This window comes from Pediculus humanus, genomic scaffold, assembly GCF_000006295.1.
Source record: "Pediculus humanus corporis 1103172108284 genomic scaffold, whole genome shotgun sequence".
NCBI classification, from domain to species: domain Eukaryota; kingdom Metazoa; phylum Arthropoda; class Insecta; order Psocodea; family Pediculidae; genus Pediculus; species Pediculus humanus.
Genome location: NW_002987853.1, coordinates 91,552 through 104,145, shown reverse-complemented (window position 1 = coordinate 104,145; position 12,594 = coordinate 91,552). Strand labels below are relative to the sequence as shown.

At 26.6% G+C, this 12,594-nt stretch overlaps 2 protein-coding genes and 4 non-coding genes across 6 annotated transcripts in view; 4 read left to right on the top strand and 2 right to left on the bottom strand.

Moving 5' to 3' along the window:
- Phum_PHUM519530 (uncharacterized protein) overlaps nucleotides 1-4,404 on the top strand; it is a gene marked incomplete at both ends in the record, with an annotated part of 10,421 nt that extends 6,017 nt beyond the window's left edge. Inside the window, 6 exons of the mRNA XM_002431251.1 lie at nucleotides 397-562; nucleotides 660-918; nucleotides 1,039-1,208; nucleotides 1,289-1,530; nucleotides 1,628-1,712; nucleotides 4,199-4,404. Of these exons, the coding sequence (XP_002431296.1) occupies nucleotides 397-562; nucleotides 660-918; nucleotides 1,039-1,208; nucleotides 1,289-1,530; nucleotides 1,628-1,712; nucleotides 4,199-4,404 (1,128 nt within the window). The remainder of the gene's footprint in view (nucleotides 1-396; nucleotides 563-659; nucleotides 919-1,038; nucleotides 1,209-1,288; nucleotides 1,531-1,627; nucleotides 1,713-4,198) is intronic.
- Nucleotides 4,405-5,427: 1,023 nt separating this feature from the next.
- On the top strand, nucleotides 5,428-8,493 carry Phum_PHUM519520 (exonuclease nef-sp, putative; the record flags this gene model as incomplete). Its single annotated transcript, XM_002431250.1, has 8 exons — nucleotides 5,428-5,544; nucleotides 5,637-5,737; nucleotides 5,955-6,303; nucleotides 6,397-6,644; nucleotides 6,723-7,154; nucleotides 7,243-7,582; nucleotides 7,677-7,866; nucleotides 7,949-8,493. 8 exons carry the CDS (start codon nucleotides 5,428-5,430, stop codon nucleotides 8,491-8,493), a joined length of 2,322 nt encoding a protein of 773 aa, XP_002431295.1.
- A 597-nt stretch (nucleotides 8,494-9,090) lies between these two features.
- Nucleotides 9,091-9,163, top strand: Phum_PHUM519510. The gene has a single exon. It is a non-coding gene; the product is annotated as a tRNA-Ala (tRNA).
- Nucleotides 9,164-9,336: 173 nt separating this feature from the next.
- On the bottom strand, nucleotides 9,337-9,408 carry Phum_PHUM519500. The gene has a single exon. It is a non-coding gene; the product is annotated as a tRNA-Gly (tRNA).
- Nucleotides 9,409-10,109: 701 nt separating this feature from the next.
- Phum_PHUM519490 lies at nucleotides 10,110-10,182 on the top strand. The gene has a single exon. It is a non-coding gene; the product is annotated as a tRNA-Lys (tRNA).
- Nucleotides 10,183-11,098: 916 nt separating this feature from the next.
- Phum_PHUM519480 lies at nucleotides 11,099-11,171 on the bottom strand. The gene has a single exon. It is a non-coding gene; the product is annotated as a tRNA-Lys (tRNA).
- Between the last annotated feature and the right edge of the window lie 1,423 nt (nucleotides 11,172-12,594).

Here is a 12,594-nt window from a genome sequence, read left to right as displayed (position 1 = left end):
TTTTTTATTAATTAATTACGTTCGGCGGCACTCTGGGGGGGTGAACACGAGAGAGAGAAATTTATTTTGATGAAATGACGTGTTATTGAACTGTTACGCAAGTAACGCTTTTTTAGTTAAGTAGGATAATATTGTAAAAATGTTAAAATTGAAAACGCAAATACAACAGAAAAGAAAAAGGAAAAATTTTCAAAATGGCTGCTTTACTATTAAAAACGAATGCGAAAAAAAAAAAGAAAAAAAAAAAGAATTTTTTTTTTTTTTTTTTTTGTAGGCAATTACAATGTAATTAAGACGAGCACGGACTTGACTTTGCGTCTCCGTTGAATGACTAAAATATTTAAGAAAATTATCATCATTATTATTATAAATTTTTGTTTTTGTTTTCTGCTTCAGATTTATAAACATTTGAAATGGTACACGAATCCGTCAGAGCAGCGATGGATAATACGAATATTATTCATCGTACCCATTTACGCATTTTATTCTTGGGTCAGCCTATTGTTTTTCAACAAGGAAAGTTATTACATATATTTCTTCACGGTGAGGGATTGTTACGAAGGTAAGATGACCGTGCGTGAGTGCGTGCGCGGGTGCGTGCAAACATGCTTTCAGTTTGTTGTTTGTTTGCTACTCTTTCTCTTTCATTCTCGTTGCAGCTTTTGTAATATACAACTTTTTAAGTTTGTGTTATGAGTATTTGGGTGGAGAAAGTAACATAATGAGCGAAATAAGAGGGAAACCGATACGGAGCAGTTGCCTCTACGGAACGTGTTGTCTCGTCGGTAAAACATACACGATCGGATTTTTAAGATTTTGCAAACAGGCAACGTTACAATTTTGCCTCGTCAAACCTTTAATGGCGTTCGTTATTATTTTTCTACAAGCGTTCGGACACTATCACGACGGAGACTGGAGGTGAGATAAATATAGAGTCAACGCACTCGAAAAACAAAGATGAGAGAGAGAGAGAGAGAGAAGAAAAAGTATAATTATTTATTTTCACGAGTTTTTTTTTTTTTTATACTTATTCCACAGTCTCGATGGCGGTTATTTATACACGACAATTATTTATAATTTTTCCGTGAGTTTGGCTTTGTACGGATTGTTTTTATTTTATTTTGCAACGAGAGATCTTCTGACTCCGTTCGAGCCCGTATTAAAGTTCTGCACCGTTAAATCCGTTATTTTTTTATCGTTTTGGCAAGGTGCGTCGTTTTTATTCTCTCTTGAAATTTATTTTTTTTGTGGGTTTTGTGTGTGCATTCATGGTGTTTTTGATTTTCAGGTGTGCTCCTTGCGGTTTTCGAAAAGGCAGAAGTCATAGATCCGATAGCGAACACGTTAGGAGAACAAACGACGGCGGGTACCGTGTCGGCGGGGTATCAAAATTTTCTCATTTGCATTGAAATGTTTTTCGCGGCCGTTGCTCTCAGATACGCTTTCCCTTATCAAGTTTACGCCCAAGTTTGTACGACGGATGCGAGAGGAAGGGGAGTCACTATGCAAAGCATTTCGAGCAGTTTAAAAGTACGAAAATTGAGATGGGGAGGGGAGGGGAAGTTTACGATGATGAAATAATAATAATAATGATATTAATTTGATTGTGTTTATTTTTGTTTTATAGGAGACCATGAATCCAAAAGACATTATGACAGATGCCATTCATAATTTTCATCCGCAGTATCAACAATATACTCAATATAGTTCAGGTGAATTTTAATTCAAAAAAAAAAAAAAAAAATCGAATCGAATCGAGATATCGATTATCGATTATTGCTTGCGTTGCATAATATTTATTTATTTATTTTGTATGTTTACCATTTTTTCCATTGTTTTTAATGATCGTTGGTTAATTTTGCTAGTAGTAATTAAAGTGTTGACAGACAAATCGAATGAAAGGAAACGATGTGAAATCATCATTATCATTATTATTATTGTTTTTTTTTTTTTTTTTTTTTACGTATTTAATATTATTATTATTATTATTATTTTGTAAACGTTGTTTGTTGCAGACTTGAATAGCAGTCATCCGTATGAGAAGCTTTGAAATCTTTTTTTAAGATTTTTTTCATCGTTCAGCATGTGGAGAGCATGAATATCAAGTATCATATATAATATAATCAAATAATCATTATTCGAAGCAAAAAAAAAAATAATAATGATAATAATTAACCGTGCTTCATACCTTGCATTTAATCCTTAATCCTTAATTCGTACCTACGCGATTGTGAATTTTTAAACATTCCTCCCCCTCCCCCTCCCCGCCCGATGTTGTTGTGTTATTATCGATTTACAAAGCACGAATTTTCCAACAGCAAAAAAAAAAAAAAAAAAAAAAAAGGAAACAAAATAATTCTCTCTTGTTTAATTTACTTATTTATTTTTTTTTAATTTTTTTTATTTTTTTTATACATGGCTTGATTTGCTTATATATGTATTATTTGATTTGTTGATGTTGTCGTAGAATTTTTTTTTTGTAATAATTATTTGCGAATTCATTCATTCATTCATTCATTCATTCTCTGAAAGTAGAGTTTGATACAATACAGGCATGTTGGTTGTGTTAATGATAAATTGTTTTAATAAATAATAATAATAATTATATATCCTTTTTTTTTTTTGTTTTCACTCGGAAAAGAATTTTAATTTTTTTTTTATTTAATTTTTATTTAAAAAAAACGGCATTTATTATTATTATTATTATTATTATTATTATTATTATTTTATTATTATTATTTTATTCAGTGTGTTACGTGTGTTATTGAACGAGGCCAAAAAGTTTAATTATTATTTTTATATTTTTTATATATATATATTTCGTACCGTTTATCGATTGATAATTATTAATAATTAGTAATTTGATAGTTTTACGGGGGGCCATGAGAGGGGAGGGGAGGTGGAGGGGAGTCGTCGACGTCATTACGTTTCGTTTAATAAAATTTTTTTTCTATTTATTCAACATTCCAACCACATGTAAAGAAAGTAAAGCCATTAAAAAAAAAAAAAAAAAATTAATGGAATTGTTATTAAAAATAAAAATATTATATTACGAGGGAAAACATATTTAAAAAAAATATGATGATAATAATAATAATAATAATATAAACACACGATTTGATTTTGTGCTTGTTATGTTGGGGGGGTTTTTCTATCAGAGTGTAACCTGTTTTAAGTTTGAGGATTTTAATTAGGTTTTTTTTTACCCCCTTTCTTTCTTTTAAATTCTACCCCTTCTTTATCGAATTGCATTAAAATTATTATTATTATTATTATTATCGTTAAATTTTTTTTTTCTAATTTTTTCTGTACCTGACGATTTGATAATAATGACAATATTATACTAGGTTTCGTAACGAACAATTTTTTTTTTAGAACTTAATAGACAAATAATATTTGGGGATCCTGGAATTTTAAGAAACTTATTTGACATAAACTTGTTACCTGGACATAATAATAATAATAATAATAATAATTTATGAATAATTGAGATTTTTTTTTGCCACAAATGAGTATCAAATTGATAAAAATAATAATAATAATAATAAACGGTATAAAAAATATATAAATTTAGTTTTTTATGTTTTATGTTTTGTTATTGTGTGCAATAGTTTTTTTTTTTTTTAGACAACTTTAGGTTTATGTTTAAGTTTAGGTTTTGTACATACCTGAAAAAAAAGAAAAAATTTTCTTTCTACCTGTAAATATTGTCATAATAAAAATATGGAATTGGGAAAATTTAATTTAATTTTTAAATTGTGATCATAATTTTATTATTTAACGAAAAGAAAAGTTTAGAATTTTTTTTTTTTTATGTATTTTTTTTATATTATCTATAATGTTTATTGATTTTAATAATAATAATAATAATAATAATAATAATAATAATAATAATAATGCAGAGATACGAGGTATCATTATCAATAATATAATTTTTAGTAATATTAATTACAATTATTATTTAATTTAATTAAAATAGTGATTGATTATATATATATATTTGTACTTAATTAGATTATTGTGATTTTTCTTTTTATTTTTTTATAGTTTTAAATAAAACAAATAAATAAATTTAAAAATTTATTAATTTTTGGACGTTGATTTCGTTGTTAAAAAAAATAAGGGATTAAGGGTTTCCCTTTGTGACAAAAAAGTGGATCGATTGATTGATTGATTGATTTATTGATTTATTTTACAGCCGGAGGATCACAAAGAGGTATAAGAGTAGCTAATTATGATATAGATGATCCAAATCAAGGTAGTACCAACGGTAGCCAGGTACAATCTTCGCATTTTCCAAGATCACACAGGGCTCCAAATAATCATAATCAACGCGTTGCCACGGTTAGTCAAAATTATAATGAAAAAACTATGCTTTTAAGTTCTGATGATGAATTACAATAGAAGAAAACAAACAAAACAAACAAACAACAAACAAACAAAGCAACATTAATAGATCAATTTATTATTATTATTATTATTATTCGTTGATTGATTAATAATTATTTTCATATAAATTTTTAATTGTAAAAATTAATTAATTTATTTATTTTATTTTATTTTTTTCTTATTTTGTTGTAATAAATGTTAAATAATTTGTTTTTATTTGTTTTAAATTGTTTATATTGTTTTCCCTTATTTTTTAATTTTTTATAAATTTATAATTAAAAAAAGGAAGTGAAAAGGTTTGAAAAGGTATTTTAAGGTCGATAAGGTATTTTATTATATTTATAAATAATCATTTTGTTTATATTAAAAAAGTTAATTGATTGAAATGGATATATTTTTATCTGTTAATAATTATTATTATTATTATTATTGATAACGTGTAAAAAAAAATAAAAATGAAAAATTTAAATATATATATATATATATATTATTTATTTAAAAGTAAGTTAATAACATTTTATTAATTTTAAATTTTTACACTTAAGGAAAAAAAGAATATTTAAATGTCCGTTATATATATAAAAGTTCGTTAGACAAAGTTTAGTCGTGGCATTAGAAAACGTTTAAAAGGTGAGAACGTTAAACAAATTTGAAATTAATAGTCGGCCTTGTTTAAACTAAAGTATGGTTCCTCGTTGAAAGAAACACAAAAATTTATATTTTTCGATTCAATTTGAAATTAAAATTTAAACTGCTAAATAAAAAGTGCAATAGTTATGAAAAATTTTGTAACCTCAATGCAGGTATTTAATTTTAATAAAATAATTTTATACAATTTTTATCCGACATTTAAATAATTTAAATTAAAAATTAATGCGAAACAGTTGAATAACAATCACGTTTTACCACATATATGTACATATATATATATGTATTATTAATGTTACGTTTTATTTTTGACTATGTTTTTTTTTTTTTTTTTTTATTTTATTGTAAAATAGGGTCTTTTGGTTTTGATATTTATGAAATATCGTTATCATGAAAACAGCTGGACTGACAACAAAGCAATTGCAAAGAATTGAAAGAAAAAAAAAAAAAGCTTTAGCTTATTTAGCTATAGCTAAGTTAAATGATCAGGATAGGTATGAAAAACAGGTAAATTTGATTTTTTTTTCTATCGAAAATCATATCGCATACCATAATGATTGATTGTATGTAAATTTTGAAATGTTTATTTTATTGTATAGATGAAACTAGCAGAAAAAAAAGAACAAATGTCTGATGATTCAGATGATTCTGTTTATTCTAAAGTTAATATGATGTCAGGAGATGGGCCTTCTAGAAAACGGTTAAAAAAAAATGGGTCGGAGATGGTAACTGATACTAAATATTCTGATGTATCAGTTGTCGAGCCAGAAAATAATTTTCCTAATAATAATAATAATAATAATAATAATAATGTAAATAATGAAAATGAACAATTGGTGAGTATTTTTTAAATACAAATAAATTTTTTTGCATGGAAAAAGAATTATCGATTTAAACGATTACGACAATGAAATAAGAGTCCAAATTTATGAGCCTTGTTTATTTCTCCAGTCTTACACTATGAATTCTTGTTATAATTATCCCTGCACAGAGGATCCATACTTTAATTACTATAATTCCCCAATAGAAGACCATGTTTATCAAGAACCATTTATAGAACCTTATGAAGTTTCTTCTCCCTCGCAAGAAAATCAAACATACAATAATTCTTTTTATCAATATCAATCATTCGAAGTTAGAAGACATCATAATTCTGAAACTTTTTATTATAAAACAGATGAAGAATATTATTCTCTTCCGCTTGAAAGTCCTATTGAGGGGGGAAAATTTTTAGGACCATTGGATGGATTTAATTATTTCAAAAAGGTGAAGAACCACCTTTATTAGTCCTGAATAGAATAATAATATTAATTTAATTAATTTTGGGGGGGGGGGAAAAAAAAAAAAAAACAATTACAGAATCAAGAATCTGTTAAAACAAATGGGAAACCGGAACAATTGTCAGGAGAAGCTTATGAGCAGCTTAAAAAACAATTAAGAGAAAGGAAAAAATTTTTAAAATGTCTTCCGAGAATAATATTAAAAGAAAGCGGTGAACGTGCATCATTAGATACTGATAAACAAGATAGAATACCACTTTTCCTAAGTGATATACAAGATCTATTAGTGTATTGTCAAACCGAACACACATATTACAAACCCAGATGGTAAGATTTGAATGAATTACATGATGATAATTTGAATTTTTTGTTTTCGGTCGATTAATTGGAAATTCATTTAAACAGGTGTAACTTTGAAAAAGTTAATCGTCTTACAAAATGCATCGTTTTGATAGTGGAAGGTTTTTCTTGTCAAGATCTTAATGCAAATGATACCACGCTATCCATATTGAAAAATAATTCTTTTATAAAACTCGAAATTCTAATGCCTGCTGCTTACAATAGTAATCTTGTCGAGGAACTGAGCACAGTTCCATTCTGTCCATCTCAACAAAGAAAACTCTTTGAAGAATACAAAACGATCGATAACACATTGAAGAACAATCTTCACATTCGTTATAAAGTTTTAAGAGCACTTTTTCCGGTTTCAATTCAAAATAAAAGAAGCGAAGAATTACCCAAATGTGATAAATTTCCAAGAACCGAACTTCTTTTGTCCGCATGGCAAATGCTTGAAGAAAATTATCCCGTACCATTGAAAGAACCCTCGAGAAACAGGTAGGGGGGGGGTTGATTAAATGGAGTCAGGTTTTTGTTCTTTTAACAAGTAACTTTTCTTTTTTTTTTTTTTTTTTCTCGTCTGCAGATATCAAAATTACGTACAAACAAAAAGTAAATATACAGAAGTCACGCCTTCGTCACCAATGTTTGCTATTGATTGTGAAATGTGTAGAACCGTGACGGGTCAATTGGAATTGACGAGAATATCGGTTGTGAATGAAAATTTAGAAATTGTTTATGACACTCTCGTTAAACCTTTTAATAAAATAACGGATTATTTGACTCGGTTTTCGGGTATCACGAAACAAATCCTCGATCCCGTTACCGTACGTTTAACGGATGTACAAAAAAAAATAAGAGAAATTTTACCACCCGATGCTATACTCATTGGACAATCTCTTAATTGTGATTTACACGCAATGCAGGTACGATTTGATTTGATTTCTCGAATAGAAACCTTTTCAGGTATCATATATTAAAAAGAAAAACCTTTTTTTTTTTTTTTTTTTTTTCAATCAGATGATGCACCCTTACATAATTGACACCAGTGTCATATTCAACATAACGGGTATCAGATCAAGAAAAACAAAATTGATGACTTTATCCCGTGAATTCTTAAGTGAAAGCATACAGGATTCATCATTGGGTCATTGTTCAACCGAAGACAGCTTGGCATGCATGAAATTAGTCAAATTGAAATTAGCGCACAGTAAGGAGCGGGGGGGAGGGGGGGATTTGTTAATAATTTATGTAAGAGAATAATTCATCGAATTTTTTTTTTTTTTTTTCAGGTATCGAATTCGGTGATGCAGTTTTAGTTGGACGTCCCAACACGGAAGTACAATTACAAGAAATTCAATCTCAAAAAGAAATGAGAATAAACGAAGTCAACAACACCAAAGTTCGTCACGAGGATGACGGTCAATTAAGCACGACATTATTATTTCAAATAGCAAACGCGGATAAAAAGGGTGTGATAGTCGGTACTCAGAAAATCGTCAACGGTTATTCAAATTTTCAAGCAAATAAAAGTCATAAGAAAACAAAGACAAACATACGGGGATTGGTGGCGGAAACGGACAAAAGCATAATGACACGAGCAAGTGGAGCCGTTTCGGAAAACGATTTCATTATATCTCACATACAATTGAAAGATTCGGAAGAAAAAGATGAGAACAAGGAGAAAACTATAAAAAAAATAAACAAATGGACGAAAAAAATATTACATTTAACGCCGATAAACGGAGTGAGCATGATATTAATTGGAAATGGCTCGCGGGGTACTTGTTTTATACACATAAACAGGCCACCCGCCGCAGTATCCGCTGTATCCTAAATGAAAATTACATTAAATGCCTGGAATTATAATAAAAAATTATTTAAATAAAAAAAAAAAAAAAAAAAAAAAAAAAACTATACAACTCATATACTTATGTATATATTTATATATATACATATGTATATTTGGAATAAAAGTAGTATATGTATAAACTGTGTACACAAAAAAAATGATATATATATATATATATATATATATATATATATATATATATATATATATATATAATGTATAACAAAAAAAAAAAAAAAATTATATTAAACTGGAATAAAAGGAAAATTTATGATTCCGTCAATTAGATAAATGCGAACATGATATTATGGTTATTTACATAATGTATCATAACAATAAATAAATATATATTGTTTTTTCATTTTTTATTATTATTATTATTATTATTAATTTTATTTCATTAATTAAAAAAAAAAGACCGAAATGAAATTTTTTATTGCGGTCCGATAAAAGAATCACTAATCAATAATCGATAATCAATAATCAATAATAGATTAATGATTTTTATAAAAAAAAATTTATCACAATTCATCACGAAAGACAAAAAAGAAAGTTACTAAAATTACAATTGATTTATAATCAGGGGGCGTAGCTCAGATGGTAGAGCGCTCGCTTAGCATGCGAGAGGTACCGGGATCGATACCCGGCGCCTCCAAGTGTTTATTTTTTTTTTTTTTTTTTTGTTTTGTCCGTTACGTTTTTTTATTATTATCTACTTACTATAGTAAAAATTTCTAAATTTGTATTTTTTATATTTAGAAAAATAATAATAATAATAACTAAAGCAAAAAATTAAAAAAAAAAAAAAAAAAAAAAAATTTTATTTGGTGCGATGGCCGGGAATCGAACCCGGATCAACTGCTTGGAAGGCAACTATGCTCACCATTACACCACCATCGCAACATGACATTGAGTGTATAATATTAAATATTTAAAAATACTTTTAACCCACTTTAAATTTCTTTTTCGACAAAAATTATATGGATTTGTTTTAAGTCATTTTAAAACGGCATTAATATAAAATTTAAAATAATAATAATAATAATAATAATAAATTACTCGTATTCTGATGTCTACGAAATACATATATATTTAATTAAATTCACATTCACATCTGTCACTTAAAATAACAACAACGACTTATATATATTTATTAAAACAAAAGAACTCCCCCCCTTTTTTTGTATGAATTAAATTCATTATTTTTACAGGCTACTAAACTCCCTCTTTTGAATCTAATTAATTTTTTTTTTTTTTTTTTTTTTGCAACTTATTGCGTGTAGTTTACAATATTTTTTTTAAATTGCTAACAGTACCAAATTCCTGTCGCCATTAAGTCGACGATAACCGAGATATAAATTTTTTTTTTTTTTTATTTAACTCTTAAAACAAAAAGAAAAAAAAAGTAATTTAACGTACGTAAGCACACAACAAACAAAAACATTATTATTATTATTATTAATTCAGGTTTTTTATTTACTGTAAATATTGGTACCAATAATTATACAATGACGTATTAATATGTTTACATAATAAAAACCTGATAATGGATGTGTGAAAGCATTGATATTATATTGCGTAAATTCATTTGTTTCTTCAACGCCCGGCTAGCTCAGTCGGTAGAGCATGAGACTCTTAATCTCAGGGTCGTGGGTTCGAGCCCCACGTTGGGCGAAAAAAAAATATTTTTTTTGATAATAATTAAGACATTAATTAATTTTTTTTTTTTTTTCGATAATTAATATAAATATTTAAAGTCTTAATAAATATAAATTAAAAAAAAAAAAAAAAAAAAAAAATTAGTTTTTGTACGATCGTATAAAATTTCACAATGGAAAATTTCCATTCGCGTTATTCCATAAAAGAAAAAAAAATTTTTTTTTTTTTTGTTTTGGTTTGTTTCTAACGTAGCAACAAGAAAAATCCTTGAAAAAGGACAAAAAATTTTTATCGGACTGTGTTTAACGCATCTTTTCAGCGCATATGCCTGTCGGATCAATATGGAAAATCCTTTTGGAAAAAAAAGAAAAGAAAAAACCGACACGTAAAACACGAGGTTAAATCCTTTTTTATTCTTCCATCCAATTTTACGAAAGATTTATTACAATAAAACAACAAAAACAAAAAAGTAAAGTAATTTATAATATAACTTAGAAAAAAAAAAAAAAAAAAAATTTTTTTATATTTTTAACAACAAACGCCATGAAAACGAATTTTTTTTTTTCTCATTGAACGAATTTCAATTAACTTTATGTAATTTTTTTTTTATTTGTCGTCGTCTTAGTCGTCGTTTAATTTATCGATTACCCATAAAACGAAAAGAAGCTTTAATTAGAAAAAAAAAAAAAAAAAAAAAAAATGTCGTTAATTAAAAATTTTTTTTTAAAAATCTCATTTCTTATAAGATTTAAAACTTTTTTCCTTTTATTAAAGGGAAAAAATTAATTTTTAACAAATACCTATCGATTATTATTATTATTATTAAATAAAATCTTCCGCCATTTTTACAAGGGACAAAAAAAAAACCGCAAAACATGTTCGTATCAAACATTTACACACATAATAATAATAATAAAAAATAATAATTATTCGCCCAACGTGGGGCTCGAACCCACGACCCTGAGATTAAGAGTCTCATGCTCTACCGACTGAGCTAGCCGGGCTAGTGGTATTAATTAAAATTACCTCACGTAAACTGGATTTAAAAAAAAAAAAATTGTCCTAAACAATTCTTTCAAGAATCGACCTTGCTCGATATACCTGTCAGGTATCAGTTAATGATTAAGTACCATAAGAGAGGAAACCTTGTTACAAATGTAACACTTGATGCCATATCACTCACACACACACACTCTGAACAAACAGAAACAAACAAATTTTCTTTTTTTTTTTTTTTTTTCAAACCTAAAAAGTTTACAAAAGGAAAATTAGTTAGTTTAAAAACACAAAAGAAAAAAAAAATTAAGTGGAGTTGGTTGTTGTTGTTGTTGTTGAATGAGATTTTTAAATTATTTAATAAAAAAAAAAAAAAAAAAAGTTTTTCTTCTGCAAAATTTTCCTTTTTTTTTTTTTTCAAAAAAAAACTTTTTCTTAATTATTTATATATTATTAAAAATTTATAAAGATTATTAATAATTAAATTTGTCAAATGTTTTCTGTATGAGACAAAAAATGTAATCTTATTTATAATTAAAAGAGAAAAATTGATTTAAATTAAACAACAACAACAACAACAACTTTAACAGAATCATTTGTTATTATTAATGCTTTCCAGCAGAAGAAAATTTAATGAATTGAATTTGTTTTTTTTCTTTCCCCCCCCCTCCCCCATGTTTATCCAACCGCCATTTTTTTTTTTTTTTTTAATTTTTATAGTTAAACACCTAACCTAAAATTATTAAAATTTCGATTAATTTTCTTTCTTTAATTCTGTTGTACGATGATAATAAAGAAAAATAAAAAAAAATTTTCTTTTTCGTGTAAAAATCGTGTAAGGAGGAAAAGAGTCGATGTTAAAAGTAGGGCAACACATTTAAAAAAAACTTTCTCATTATGAAAGCTAAACGTGTGCGTGAAAGGGGTTCATCTCAGCTGGAACGAAATCGCACAAACTCAGATGGAGCTTCGATCGCCATTAAACTACGACGACAGTCGGGTGAGCAACGGGTTAGATACACGCGCGTTTACCCCGTCAGTATCAGTTTTTATTTTATTTCAAAATTCATTCTTTTTTTTTTTTTAAATTAATTTTATTATTATTATTATTTGTTTGTTTTATTTATAAATAATACGATTCGTAATTTTTTCTGAACATTAAAAACTATACGAATTTGATTACAAAGGTCTGAACAAAGTAAAAAAAAAAAATTTTTTTTTTTTTTCCGAATATCGATTATCATTTTAACGTATAAAAAAAAAAAAAAAACAGGCGGTGGTTTTTTTAAACGCTTTTAACGAACTTTTCGTTTTCGAAAAAAATTTGTTTTATTATTTGTGTTTATAATTATTATTTTATTATTATGTAATTATTTAAGTGTCGTTATTCAAATCAATAATCATCATCAATCGTTCAATCAATCATATTTT